The 13,334-nt window shown below is 60.5% G+C and overlaps 1 protein-coding gene across 1 annotated transcript in view; it reads right to left on the reverse strand.

Annotated features, from left to right (window-relative positions):
- HCFC1 (host cell factor C1) overlaps positions 1 to 12,957 on the reverse strand; it is a 21,635-nt gene extending 8,678 nt beyond the window's left edge. The window contains exons 1-10 of the mRNA XM_004390577.2: positions 12,219 to 12,957; positions 5,602 to 5,750; positions 5,091 to 5,251; positions 4,212 to 4,420; positions 3,499 to 3,583; positions 2,873 to 2,979; positions 1,676 to 1,855; positions 1,230 to 1,589; positions 745 to 905; positions 182 to 385 (exon numbers count right to left, since the gene is read on the reverse strand). Coding sequence (XP_004390634.1) covers positions 182 to 385; positions 745 to 905; positions 1,230 to 1,589; positions 1,676 to 1,855; positions 2,873 to 2,979; positions 3,499 to 3,583; positions 4,212 to 4,420; positions 5,091 to 5,251; positions 5,602 to 5,750; positions 12,219 to 12,411 — 1,809 coding nt within the window. The 5' untranslated portion in view covers positions 12,412 to 12,957. The remainder of the gene's footprint in view (positions 1 to 181; positions 386 to 744; positions 906 to 1,229; positions 1,590 to 1,675; positions 1,856 to 2,872; positions 2,980 to 3,498; positions 3,584 to 4,211; positions 4,421 to 5,090; positions 5,252 to 5,601; positions 5,751 to 12,218) is intronic.
- Positions 12,958 to 13,334: the final 377 nt, after the last annotated feature.

Below are 13,334 nucleotides of genomic sequence, written 5' to 3' on the forward strand. Positions count from 1 at the left end.
CCCCCACCCGTGGAAGAGCTCAGCTCTCCTGTCCTTCACCGACCCTGGGAGGGACTGGACGACCAAGCGGAGGCCTCACACCCCAGCGGCCAGTGGCGAACACCAGCCCCCAAGCCTGGGCCCAGAGCCCAGAAGGAGGGAGCTGGCTGGCTGAGCGCAGTGACCAGAAGCCCCTCAAAACACTTACCATGACGGGCGAGGAGGCCACTTTCACTGTGGCCGGGAGGGTGGTAGTGCCAGGGGTCACGGCCACAGTTTTGACAATGGTGGTACCTGCCGGGACACTCAGCACCGTGGGCGCTGAGGACGGAGGGATCTTCTGCGTGGCGGCCGCCGCCGCCGCCAGTGCAGCCATTCCACTCATTTGCGGGTTGCTGCCAATCACCTGTGAGGGGAGAATGGTGCCGTCAGTCCCGTGGTGGAGCCACGGGGGATGGCCTGACGGGGTGCCATCTGCTCTCCCTGCAGACCCTGCTAAGGCGCACAGCCCTCCTCTAGGCAGCGGCACCCCCCCCCCGGCTTTCCGGACAGCTGGCCCTGCTCTCCTGCCCCCAACCTGGGGGGGGCTCTTACCATCGACCAAACACAGGAACCCCAACACCTGGAGTTTGCCCGGAACTTGGGATTGCTTTTAAAGAGCACAGAGTCAGATACAGCTCTTTCCTCACGGGCTCAAACCCCAGGCCGCCAGCCTCTCCTCTCACTGAGCCCCGCCCTGTCCCTACCCACTGGCCTGTGGCTCACCGTCCCCTGGGCGCTCTGTGTGGGCACGACCATTCGCACGCCCGCAGGCAGGGAGGTCACAGTGACGGGGGCTTTCCCAGCCTGGCTGGCAGGTCGCATAGTGACCAGCGGGGTTCCTGTGGTGGCCTGAGGCCCGGTTACTTTGAGAACAGCAGGGACACCTGGCAAGAGAATAGGCGGGTGTCAGCAGAGCCCCAGGGAACACAGGGGGGCAGCAAGGCCCCTTTGGCCCAGTGCTGGACAACGAGCCCTTTTGACCAGCCCCGCGGCTGAGTTCAGCATGGGCCTACATGCCTCATATCTGTCTGCTGTGCTTTCTGGATGCTTCTTCTTGGTGCCCTCAGAGGACAGCTTTGCCATGGCAGGGCTGAGCTCTCCCCTCTCCCGAGTAACGAGACGGTCCCTGAGGGCCGCGCGCACGCTGCCTGCCTCGCAGCCCCACCCAGGCACGCCCGCCCCTCCAGTGCCCCCAGGCGCCAGCTCACCTTGAGTCCTAGCTGCGGCGGGCACGGAGATGGAGCTGCCAGGCACTGTCGGCAAGACCTGGATGGTTGTGGTGGTTGGGGGTGCGGCGGCGGCCTGGGGCAGGAGCGTGATGCCCACCTGGGTCAAGGGCTGCACGGCAGGGGCCGCTGCCGCAGGAGCGGGACTCTTGGGGGGGTTGGCAGGCACCGACGGGACCGGATTTGGGGTAGGAGAGGTGGCAGTTGCAGCGGTGGCAGGAATGTCATATTTCTGGAGCTGCAGAAGGTAACTGTCGGCCGTGGCCACTGCCCCCCAGCTCACCTCCAGGGAGGTGGTGTTGGCACGCACCAGCTGTACCCGGGACGGGGGCGGTGGCTTTTCTGTAAGAGAACACAGCTGGTAAGGAGAGAGGAGGCGAGGCTGGGTGCAGTCCACGCGAGGCTCCTTTCACAGCAGGGGACCTCACCTGTTTCCAAGTACCAGAGGTCCTTGCAGCAGACCTGGTTGTTCCAGGCTTTCCGGTAGCCGTCCCGCCCACTCCAGATGTACAGGCGAGTGTTGATCGCTACGGCACAGTGCCCAGCTCGAGCCCGGGGAATATTGTCCTCCAGCGTGTCCATCAGGATGGTCTCCCAGGCCATGGTGTCTGGGGGAGGACGGACAAGGGGTCACCAGGGAGAACGGAAGAAACCTGTGACCCTGAAGGGTCGCCTTCTGGTCTTCTGCTGTCAGAGACGGGGAATTAAAACCAGGAAGTCCTACGATATTCCTAAACGAGAAAACAATTCCACATGGCAAAAAGCACCATGAAAACTAAAAATGTGAAGTACAAATGACAAACTGGGAAAAACACTCGACATGCAGCCTGGCCAACGGCTGAACTCCTTCCATGTCAAATATAAACGACCCGCACGAAGAGACAGATAAAGGGGAGCGCAACTGACAGAACAAGAGCCAGACACGGAACGTAAGCGTGAGAAAAACTCTGCAACGTCACTCAAAGGAAAAACTGAGCATCTAAGCGCCACGGAACTGCCCCGTTCCCCTATCAGAGTCTGCCAGAGGCCCGAGCTGCGGGCACCTCCGTGGGTACCACCTCCGCGGGGTGGCTCAGTCCTATCTCTGACGGTGATTCTCCTGCTGGGTTTGTGACGATGGTGCCAGGACATTAGCTGATGCCACTACAGCAATGAAAAAAAGAGGCGGCTCCTCGCCGTGCAGGACTATGGGAGGCGAGCCCAGAACTGCGTACTGCGTGCTACCGTTTGTTTAAAAAAAAAAAAAAAGGGACTATATAGCCAGTGCTTGTATTTGTCAAAAACCTCTGAGGGGAGGAGGAGCCGGGCCAGCGCTCCAAGCAGCTGCCTCAGAGAAGAATTAGGAGGCAGGAGAGGCTCCGCCGCGCTGCGTTCTTTTGTTCCTTCGGGTGTCGCACCGCGTGTACGAAGAGCCGGTTCCACAAACAAAGGGGTGTGCTGCACTTCGGGAGGCTCTGCGCCCTCACTACATGTCATGGAGTAGCGGGAGCACAGTCACCGGCCCACCCGGCAGAGGCCTCAGTGGGGTTAACAAGCTCCCCCAGTGAAAGCTCTTGGGGCTGAAGCGGTGTCGCGGCCGGCCTCCCTGCAGCACTGAGGACACCCCCAGCCCGAGGAGGCCATACCCAGGTTGAGACAAGCCAGCGTGTTGGTGCACTTCCACTCCTTCTCGTGTGTGGCCACTTTGACATCATCCATGACGAGAGGCACCCAGCCACCAAACACGTACATTCTGGGAGGGGCAAAGGAAGAACAGGGTAGGACTGGAGAAGGGGGTGCCAAGCTAGAGGCCGCCTCTGCTACCCCAAAATTCCTCCACGTGCTCGGCTCTCAGGCTCTCCCCAGGAGAGTCGCGTATCCCAGTCCCCCCAGGCCTAGGCTGATGTGGCCCTCTCCTGCTTGGCGGCCCCACGTGGACCCAGTGCTGAGCTCCCTGAGAGCGCCCCTCACTGCCCACCTTTCTTACAGTGCCTTCAGGGCCTCACAGTTACACAGAAACCCAGCTGCCTGCAGAGAGGAGCTACAAGTCTCTGCCCTTCTACCGCTCTGGGCTTGTGTGTGTGGAGCCCTCCATCCCAGGTCTGTGTCTCCTTAGTCCCCCCTAGAGTCGTAATGGAGATGAGGAGATAGGGCTAAGCCCCAGGCCCTCCAGAAAGAGGACTCCCCGGGTCTTAGGGACTGTCGAAACAGACTGTGGGCCCTTTGGGGGCAGCGCGGCACGGCAGGGGGCAAGCAGGCGGGACGCACTCACTTGTTTCCAATGGTCGTAGCCGAGTGAAGGCTCCGAGGCAGCGGCGCCACCCCGCTGAGGCTCGGCTTGTTCCACGTCAGCGTCTCTGCACAGACCGACAGGAGAGAGGGAGTCACCCCCACTGGAGCACACACGGGGGCTCCCTGGCCTCCCTACAGCGGTCCCCCTCCTTGTGGTTGCAATCGCCAGATTACAGCGTCTCCCAAACTTTCGTGACCTTCCTAGCCATATCATTTCTTCAAATATCTGCCGAGCCCCACCGCGAGCCAGGCAATGTCCTAGGTGCTGGGCTCCCAGGGGTGAACCAGAGCACCCCTGCTCGTAAGAGGGCTTCAGGGCTCTGGAAATTATCCCTGGGCCGTGCTGGCTAGTCTGACCAATGAAGAGTCAACAGGGACTGTTGCTCCCCAAATCTAGAGAACGCCATTCTGGAACAGTATCAGTCTCTCACCTTACTCTCTTATAGGTTAGCAGATCAAACAGCTCAGCCAGCTGAGACTTGCTTTCTTGCAAGCAACACCGGAAGCTCGGGCCAAAGATAACAGCACCCAAACCCAGGGTGATCTCCCACCAGGACGGCAGGAAAGCTAACGGCCACACCATCTCCCAGTGAGCCCAGCTCACCACACAATGACAGCCACCCAAGGTACCAGCCAACAGGCAGACTAGCTTGGTGACCGAGGACACTGGGGCATGAACACCCAGCTTCTTACCAATATCGAGGGTCCAGAGGTCCCCCAGCCTGCAGCCACTCATCCCTCCATAGATCACCAGCTTGGATTTCTTGTTGTCTTTCTCAGTGTAGACCACAGCAGTATGTGACTCTCGGGGCGGGGGCAGGACCCCGTAAGTGATGGGGATGTCCCAGGCTACCACTCCAGAGCCTGGTCGCAATTCCAGGATGTATAAGTCATTCAGGTACCTGACAAAGAAAGATCAGTTACGGCAAGCCCACCTCCTCGTGCCAGACATGTCATGGAACACCTGTCAGTGAACATCGGGCTCCCTGCAAAAGCGGGAAGCTGTGTGGGCGCCAAGTTCTCCTTCTGCCCTTACTCCCGAGAGAGGGACCGACAGAAGCCCCCGAAGGGGAGAGCGAGTCCGAGAGGGACAGTGGAATGGGGGTACGTGGCTGCCTGGCACACAAAGCTGGGCATTATACCAGGGCCTCCCAGAGCACAAGGGGGCGTCAACTTGGGGCTACCTCCAGATGGAAAGGCCTGCTGGCCAAGTGCCTTGGAAAATCCCAATCACTAAGCTCGCAGGCTGTAAAGGCAGAGAAGGAAAGCAACTCGCGAACGGGGCTCTGAGCAGGGACCACCCCATGCCCAAGCGTGCTGCTCCCTCACGGCTGGCCCCCTCCCACCAAGCTCCCTCAGGGCAATGGGTTTCAGAGCTGGGAAGGGCCTCAGACTGCACCTAGTTCAATTTTCTCATTGTACAGAGGCGGCGGCGGCGGCAGCGACCCACAGCGTGAAGGGACTTGGCCGAGGTGGAGCTAGTCGGCAAGTACATTTCACCATGCCAGCACCCCGGCCAGATGCGAGCACACCCTTCATGTGTGTGATCTACGGGGAAGGGAAAAGCCTCACCTTGGAATGTTGTTCTTAGGGTCCTCGCTGTCATTGGCCAGACCCCCAAACAGGTAGCATTTGTTGCCCACGAGGGAGAAGCTGTGGCCAAGCCGAGGACACGGAGGGGGCCCATTTTTGGGCGTCTTTGCTTTGAGCCTCTTCCACTCCCACCGACTGGCCTGCAAAATGAAGAAGCATCGGTTGAGGCCTAGGCCGAGCAGGCTGCCATTGCCGGGTCCCCGAGACCTTGCTGTGTGGGAAAGAGCTGGTCTGGGGGGAGGGATGTGCCTTCTGAGGTTGAGAAGGTTCCAGGCTGTCCGTCACAACATGTAACAGCTCTATCCGCCTCCTCGCTCTCATTCCAAACCCAGGCCACGTCGTGAGGAGCACCATGAGAGGGCCATCGGGGCCAAGTCAGTAGGGTGCGAGCCCAGGGCCGTGACCCCTGCTGGTGCCTGTGGAGATGGGCCCTACCCCACCCAGGTGTGAAGGAGGAAGCAGGTGCCAGGGACTCTAAGCCAGGCCTTACCTGGAGCTCATAGAGGTCGTTGCTGTATTTCCCATACTCCACCATTCCACCAAACACCAGTAAGCGGGTCCCGTCACACACAAAGCCATAGGCTGCACACCCAGGGGGAATGTCCCCTCTCACTGCCGGGATGAACCACTGGTTGGTCGCTGAGAGACAAGAGGAAGCTGAAGTCAGAACACAGGAGCTCCCAGAAGCCAAAGTCTCCAGGGTTGCTCCTCTCCCTCCTACCCCTCAAGGCCCCTGGACTTCAAAGGGGGTGTCAGGGAAAGGAGGGGCTGAGACAAGAACCCTCTTTCTCAGGGTGTGGTGTCACCCTGGACTTGGCCGCCCCACAAAGCCTGCGAACACCTCGCTCCTTGTCAAGGTCATCTAAACAAGCAGGAAGGCGCTGACCAAGATAACTCGTCCGCTCTGGGAAGCTGCCCACTGACTTCCTTCCCCAGCTAGTCGGCGGATCACTACACACCAACTCCGCAGACCCAGCATACCCTGGCTGTGGCCCCAGCGCCTTGCCCCAGGGGCTCTGGACAGCCAGGGCCTCCAGTGCACCTCTACACTGTCCCGGCAGCCACAGCTGCCGGACGTGCCTTCCCTCTGCCAGGTGGCGCTATGGGAGTAGGAGGCTGGAGGATCCTCAGTTTGTGCTCTAACCTCCCCAGGCCGCAGCCTCGTCTCCTAGGTGATGGTCCACAGCTCACTGGTAATGCCACTGCCCCTCCCCCACCTGCCCCCATGCCTCCGCCACTCCAGAACGTTCTTGTAAGTCAGAGGTGGCGGGGACAGCAGTACGTGAGCTTCCGTGACAGTCTTGCAGCCTCTCGGAAGCCCCTCATCTCTAGCTGGGGGTAGGATGGAGCGACCACAAAGGAGGGTGAACCAGACCCTAACTGCCTCATCACAGAACACAGGCACCCCCATGCTGCCCCCAGACAGCAGGGCCCTGGGCAGGCAGGACATGGACAGCGAGGACACAGGGGTCCCTGCTCCTCATCAGACACCTATGTCCCTGCTTTCCATGTCCTTCCTGCTGGTGCACCCGGCTTCCCTGGAGAACCCTGGGGGAGAGCACCCCGGTCTTTGGGGGAGTCGCGCCCACTACACCAGATTTCCAGGGCCACTCCTTAGAGGGCACTCCCCGCTCTCTTAAATGCAAAACTGCCGGCCGGAGGCAAATCTCAATCCGTGGCCCTCAGGCGGTTTGGGTCCAATCTGAGCAAGAGGACTGTGGGAAGGCTCCAAGACTCTGGTTCCCAGGAAGCTGGCTGTCTGGGGGAGGCAGAGGAGGTTCCACACGCCTCCTCTGAGGGACAAGGACTTGCCACACGACTTGCAAGTTGGCACGGCTCACCAGCTAGGACCGCACTCAAGGCTGGGACATTCGTGTGGAGACAGGCTTCGCGCATCTCCACAGACCCAGGCGCTCTCAGGGGCAGCCCCAGTGGCAACTGGACGCTGTTCTTGGCCTTGCCTTTCACATGGGATGGATGGGGGGAAAGGCGGCCGTCCGGGGTCACTAATATGCCCCCCACTGCATCCTGGGTGACCCAGGGCCTATGTTGTCACCCTGCATGGCCCAACATGCAATTCGGCTTAAAGCCTTACTATGCCCCTTCTTAGGCAGTTACGGCCTCCCCCGAGTCACAAGGAGGCCCACCCTACCCAAGCGCAGGTTCATTTCACAGGCTCTTTAGAGCTTCGGCCACTTGGCTGAGTCACTAGGACGCCAGGAGACCCAGCACCAAACCTCTTCTCCCGACCTCTACCGTTTTCCTAAAGTAACGGTGAAGTACGTATGCACTGCCTGCGCGCGCACGCACGCACGCACGCCCCCAAAGCCCGGTCCTCTGCCTCATCCCCATTCTAGTGCACAAACAAGCCAGGAAAAGCAACATCTTTCCATGCCTAGGCAAATCAACCTTGCACCAACTGGGGAGGACGCCACAGTCCCTGGAAGGAGCTTCTTCTAAGCTATGGCATGACAGCTGAAAGAAGCCTTGGTGAAGGCCTAGGTCCACCTCCCTCATTTGACAAACAGCCCAGGAGGGGAAGCAGAGCGAAACAGAGAGATGAGACCCTTGCCACTGATGTAAGTCAAAACGATCAACACTGGCCCATCTACGGGATCACGCGCAGGGAGCCCCCCGCCACCCTCTGCCCTGGACCCCCTGGTGGACAAGGTTAGGGATACTGGCTGGGCTGGGACAAAGCTCACAATCACCAGATCATTCTAAGGGACCCACAAGGTGACGATCTAGCTCTAGAACAATCCTGCCAGGCAGTACACTTTCTGGTGCAAAGCCACAATCAGTGGGCCTCTCTCCATTTCCGTGCGAATCCGAGGCCTGTCCCTGAGATAGCGCAGCCAAGTGCTCCCTTCCCTGTGATGGTCTTAAATGTGGCAGCTGTTCTCACTTGGCCCTCAGTCATAGTCTCTCCAGCCCATCGCGCCAGGTATCAGATGACCCAATGCCTGGGTCCCTCACTCTGAACATGCTCTGGCTTGTCACTGCTTTCTGGGTGGGCCCTCAGCTTGGAGGTGAACTTGGGGAAGGGAGACCATCCGAGCGCTGGACCTGGGTGGACGACCTGCCAGCAGGCAGAACCTCCAACCTCCTCCACCTCTCCATGCTTTGCAAATTCGGTTTGTAGACCCACGGAGGGTGGGCGGCAGTCAGGTGACACGGGTGGCCTGCACCCAGGACAGCCTTCCTTTTTGTTTGCTTTCTCACGTTCAGCAGTTACTGGGAGGGACAGAGCAGCCCGCTGAGGTGCACACTCCCCCTCTCGCCCAGAGGCGATGCCCACGCCTCACACACGGGGGAGTGCCGTGGATGAGCGCTCTGAACGTTCCGGTGATTGCCTTTCCAAGCGCACAGTCACCCTGGCAAAAGGCCGTGGGGCCCTTTGGGGAAGGCTGGGAGAAAGATTCACAGTATACCCTTTGGACAGTGTCGTAGGATCCTTCCTCAAGAAGACCTGGCCCCAATTCCTTCAGGGGGCCGTGGGGCTGCAAATTGGCTCAAGTCTGGGAATTGACTGAGGGGTGTGACTGTTTTGGCGATTCAAGTTAGACTTCGGGTCACTTGACCTAAAACTCAGACTGTCCATAGATTTCGCTCCTAGGGATCCCACGACCAACCAGGTAACCCCACGGGTCTAGACATCAGACCACCCCCAACACTGCTCTGGCTCTGCTGGCCAGCGCAGCCACCACGCCCTCCGGGTCTCTGGTGACCCTCGGGAGCCCAGAGAAGGAGGCGATGACGGGGCGGAGTGGAAAGGGCTTCACAGAAGAGGGGACCATGAGAGACAAGGAACGAGGAGGGCCTGGAGGGAAGACGGGGGCCAAGCAGCTGCTAGAGGAGCAGAGAAACGGGGCGGCAGCCCGCTAACAGAAGCCAGGAAGGAGGAACATTCGCTCTGAAGATCTACGCTCCAGCCCCGACTCTGCCACCGCTGGCGGGGTGACCCTGGACCTGTCACTTCCCCTCATGGACCCCAATTTCCTCATCTGCAAAAATGAGGAAGTTACGCTAGCTATTTTCCAAGGTTCCTTCCAGCTGTTAACATTCGATGGAAGTTGAAGAACCACTGAGGCAAAAACTGCCTGAGGAAAGCGCAGGCCCACACCACCCTTCGGCCCTCGGAGGGCGGCTGCTCTGGCCTCTGGGTAAGCAGCTCTGCCACGTGGACATGAAATTCCCTGGCACACCAAGCCCACTCCACGTCCACAACGCCAGAACTTGCCCAGGCCCAAGAAACACGAGTGGACATCAAGTGCTCAGCCAAGCCACATCCCACCGATAAGAAAAACTCTAGGCCAAACAGGGAGTTGGGTTTGCCAGGTGCTTCCACGAGAAGTCACCCCCGGGATCTATGACAACAGGTTCCAAACTGCGATAGGAGCTCACCTAAGACTCCCAAAGGCCAGTCAGGTGTCCCACGGCCACTGTGCTGAACATGGCCAGACAAGGAGGACACGGGCTTTCAAATACACATGCCCCCCTCTTCAGGTGCCCCCCTCCCTCAGGCACACCCCCTCCACCGGCAATCCCTCGTTATCCTCAGATGGTCAAGATAACTGCCAGCAAGCCAGTGAGGCCCGTACACTCGGCCCCTGAACACACCCTGTGAAGCTTTATCTCTTAGCAACAGGGAATGCTGAAGATCGCATGTCCCTCCAGAAGCTGAGGGAGTCTTTTTGAGGACTAATCCTGCAGATGGAAAAGGGCAACGGGCAGGGGATAAGGAGCATCTGCTGACCTCATTACAACAACAACAAGGGGAGCAGAAGCAGGGTTGCTGAGGGCGCTGGGCATCTGAGCCGCCCTGGTAGGCAGGGGGCGTTGAGTCTCCTGAAGAGCAAACACTGACCACCTGGTGGATCGAGTGAGGTGCCTACAAACCCGACAGAGCAAGCCCGCTCCATGTCCGTGAACACCAGAACTGGCCCAGGCCCAAGAAACGCGAGTGGCTATCCAATGCTGGGCAAGGCCACATCCCACCAATAATAACTCCACGACAAACAGCAAGTTGGGTCTGCCAGGTGCTTCCCTGAGAAGTCACCCCCGGGATTTATGATGACAGGTTCCAAATTGCTAGCCGGGTGGACTCTGGGGCTTAGTTTTAAGTGGTCGGTGGCCAGCCAACTACCCCACAACACACACCGTATCTCTGTGCACCGCCGATGAGCAAGTGCCAGGGTGGTCCCGGTCACCTCCATGAGCTAATGAATATGCGGTGACCCGGAAGCAAAGAAAGTGGCCAGCGGTGGACTTTGGAGCGATTGTAATTAGGCCCCTGCCCTACTTTCTAAAATTGCATTTTCCTGCCAAGGAGCCTGCTCCAGGCCTTACTGGAGTCAAGTCAGTCCAAGGAGTTGAGGAGTTGCTGCTCATGTCAACTACATCTCCAAAAACAGACCTAACTCTGCGAAGCTGCCTCCCTCCCCTGGCCTAACCTTACTGGGCTAACTCCCGAAACCCGCAGCTGCCTGGGCTGGCACCCAAAGCTCCAAAGCACCCTGCGCCCTCACAGTCTCACGCCTGCTGGAGGCAACAGGTGCTGACAGAGTTGAGGGGCACCAGCAATTCGCCAGCCTGGGGAAAGCCCGCAGAGGAAGGCCAGCCTACAAGGTGCAGGGCCACTGCCAGGTGGCTCTCTCCACCCTGGGGTGGGGGAGGCTTGGGGTGGGGGGGCGGTAGCCAGCTCCAACCTCACTTCTCCCTGGGGTGGCTCTGTCTGCCGGCTCTCTGGCTCTCTGCCCTGAGACTCCAGGCAACGGGGGGCCAGTGGGAGGCCTCATGCCGGCGCCCAGGAGGGCTGGTCTTCAGGGCCCCAGGGCAGGCTCGATCTCAAAGCTTGGGGGAGAGCCCAGACTCAAGGACCCAGTCCAGCCAGAGCCCCAGGAGAGAAAAGACATGGAGCAAAAAGGAGTTTGCTAAACGTGCCTGCCAGCAAAGGGGAAAGAGCTGGAAGGTGACCCTGGGTCACCACTGACCCCAGCGCCCCCTGCTTCCTAAGACACCGTGTGTTGGCAGGAGAAAGGCTTTCCTCCTGCACCCTTCGTCTTGCAGGGTGTCGCCCGGAACTCTCACAGACCTGTCTCCAGCCACACGGCCGGAAGCTTTCCGAGCTAGGGGAGGCTCCTGGGCCGTGCCCGTGCTAGCGGGCAGCAAACAGGCCAAGTGGTTATCAGGGGTGGGGGTGGGGGGCCGTGGAGAGGCATGGGCCAAAGCTGTCGTGAAAAACAGTCTGCCTTCTGCCCTGAAGACCTAGGCAGGGTGACAAGTCTGGGCAGTGCCACGTTCCTCCCACGAAGAGGGGCAGAAGTCAGGCTGGCACCTCAGTGACACCTGGGCAGAGAGGGTCTCAGGGCATCCGGCGGCCTCACAGGGCTGGGGCAGGGAGCTAACGGGCAGGAGCACCGCCTCCAGCGCACTGCCAGAGAACGTGCCCCAGATCGAGCAAATCAGCGGCAAGGTGGAGAGAAATGCCGCAGGGGTAGATGCCAGAGGGGCATACCCCGGGAGCCGGTCCCCCCAGCCGTCGGGGCGGCTCAGCTCTGCCCCTCCCTTTTTCTAGAGGCAGCGAATGTGATCTGTAATCTAGAGCAGGTCATTTCTCCAGACCGGGCACTAGAGACGGGGAGGAGCGGCGCGGGCGGGGGCAGGGCGCGGGCCCGGCCCTGCAGGGGGCACATCCGCCGCGCGCCTAAGGCGGATCTCCAAGTCCCCGCCGCTGGCGACACCCCCCCCAAATAACGAGAAGCGACGCTCTAACGCAGGAGAGACACAGGGTGTGAGAACGCGGAGGGCGGGGTTCGGGGAGAAGAGCCGGAAAAAGCGGAGGAGAAGCTGGCAGGGCCAGGGGTCGGGAGGGGAGGGGAGGGGAGGACAGGACAGGTGGGGGGGGAGAGGATGGGGGCAGAGGAAGAGGGGAGAGGAGGAGAAGAAGGGGGAGGGGAGGAGGGGGAGGGGAGGATGAGGGAAGAGGGAGGGAGGAGAGCGAGAGGGAGGGAGAAAGAGGGGGAGGGAGAGAAGAGAGAGCAGAGAGGAAGAGGGAGGAGATGGAGGGAGGGAAAGAGCCGAGAACCCAGCGGGCTTTGCACTCACCCGTGTTGTACACGTGCAGTTCGTCCACTATCCCCTCGTTGCCGCCGCCAAACACCACGATGAGCTCCTTGATGGCCACAGCGCGATGGCCGTGGCGGGGCCGGGGCACTGGACCCGACCAGCCCACCACTCGCTTCCAGCGGGGCTGCAGGAGCACCGCTGGCAAGCTGGCGGGCGACACGGCCGAAGCCATAGTTCCGGCAAAAGGCGCGGTGGAAGAAAGTCTCCAAGCGGGAAGGGAGCCCCCCGATTCCTCTCACACACACCCCCTTTCGTCTAAGGCAGCTCTCACGGAGAAGCGGTTTCTCACACAGCGGTGGACTCTATGGAGGCCGCCATCTTAACTACCCTCCGTCCCTCCAGTTCTTCCCGTTCTTCTCGCTCACCCCGTCTCCTCAAACACCTCCCGGAACTGTCGAACGTCTAAGCCTGAGAAGCTGGAGGCCGCCGAGTCCCGCCGCCCTGACAATTTGCCCAGGCGCTCCCGCTCACAGGCTCGGGCGGGAGGCCCTGGGAGCCGCCATCTTGAGCCGCCTCTCTCTCCTCCCTTCCTCAGTCGTAGCCCTCCCCCGCCGGAAATGGCGGAGCCCCGGCCCGGTTCCCACACCCCCAAGTCCCCTTCACTGGCCGGCTTCCGGGGCGGGTGGAAAGGAGCCACAAGCGCCGCGGTCGTCCCTGCCGGCGCTCAGACCACAATTGTGGGAGCCGCCATCTTGAGACCGTGCCGCTTCCCCGCCCAGCGCTTAGTGCAGCCGCCGCTCCCGCAGCAGCCTCAACACTCCTAAAGAATGGAAGCGCGCCGGACGCCGGTGGAACGAGCTCGAACTCTCGGAGGCTGCTCGGGGGCTCGCGCTGTACGGCTCGTGAGGTCCCGCACCTCTCCCCTGAGTCCGGCTCTGCTGCTCAGGCTGCGCCTGCCGCTCTGGGAGCCGCCATCTTGAGACTAGCTCCCCCTTCCCCCCTATTCTCTTCCTCCTGGGTCTGTTCTTCTACTGCAAACCAAATGCAAGGCAGCGTCCGATCCTCACTTTCCTCCTTATGATTCCTCCCCACAGGGACCACTCCAAAGGGACAGAGTTAGGCCCCGATGTGGCAACTGTACGGCAGGAGGAGCGG

This window comes from Trichechus manatus, unplaced genomic scaffold, assembly GCF_000243295.1.
Source record: "Trichechus manatus latirostris isolate Lorelei unplaced genomic scaffold, TriManLat1.0 scaffold00309, whole genome shotgun sequence".
Classification (NCBI taxonomy): Eukaryota; Metazoa; Chordata; class Mammalia; order Sirenia; family Trichechidae; genus Trichechus; species Trichechus manatus.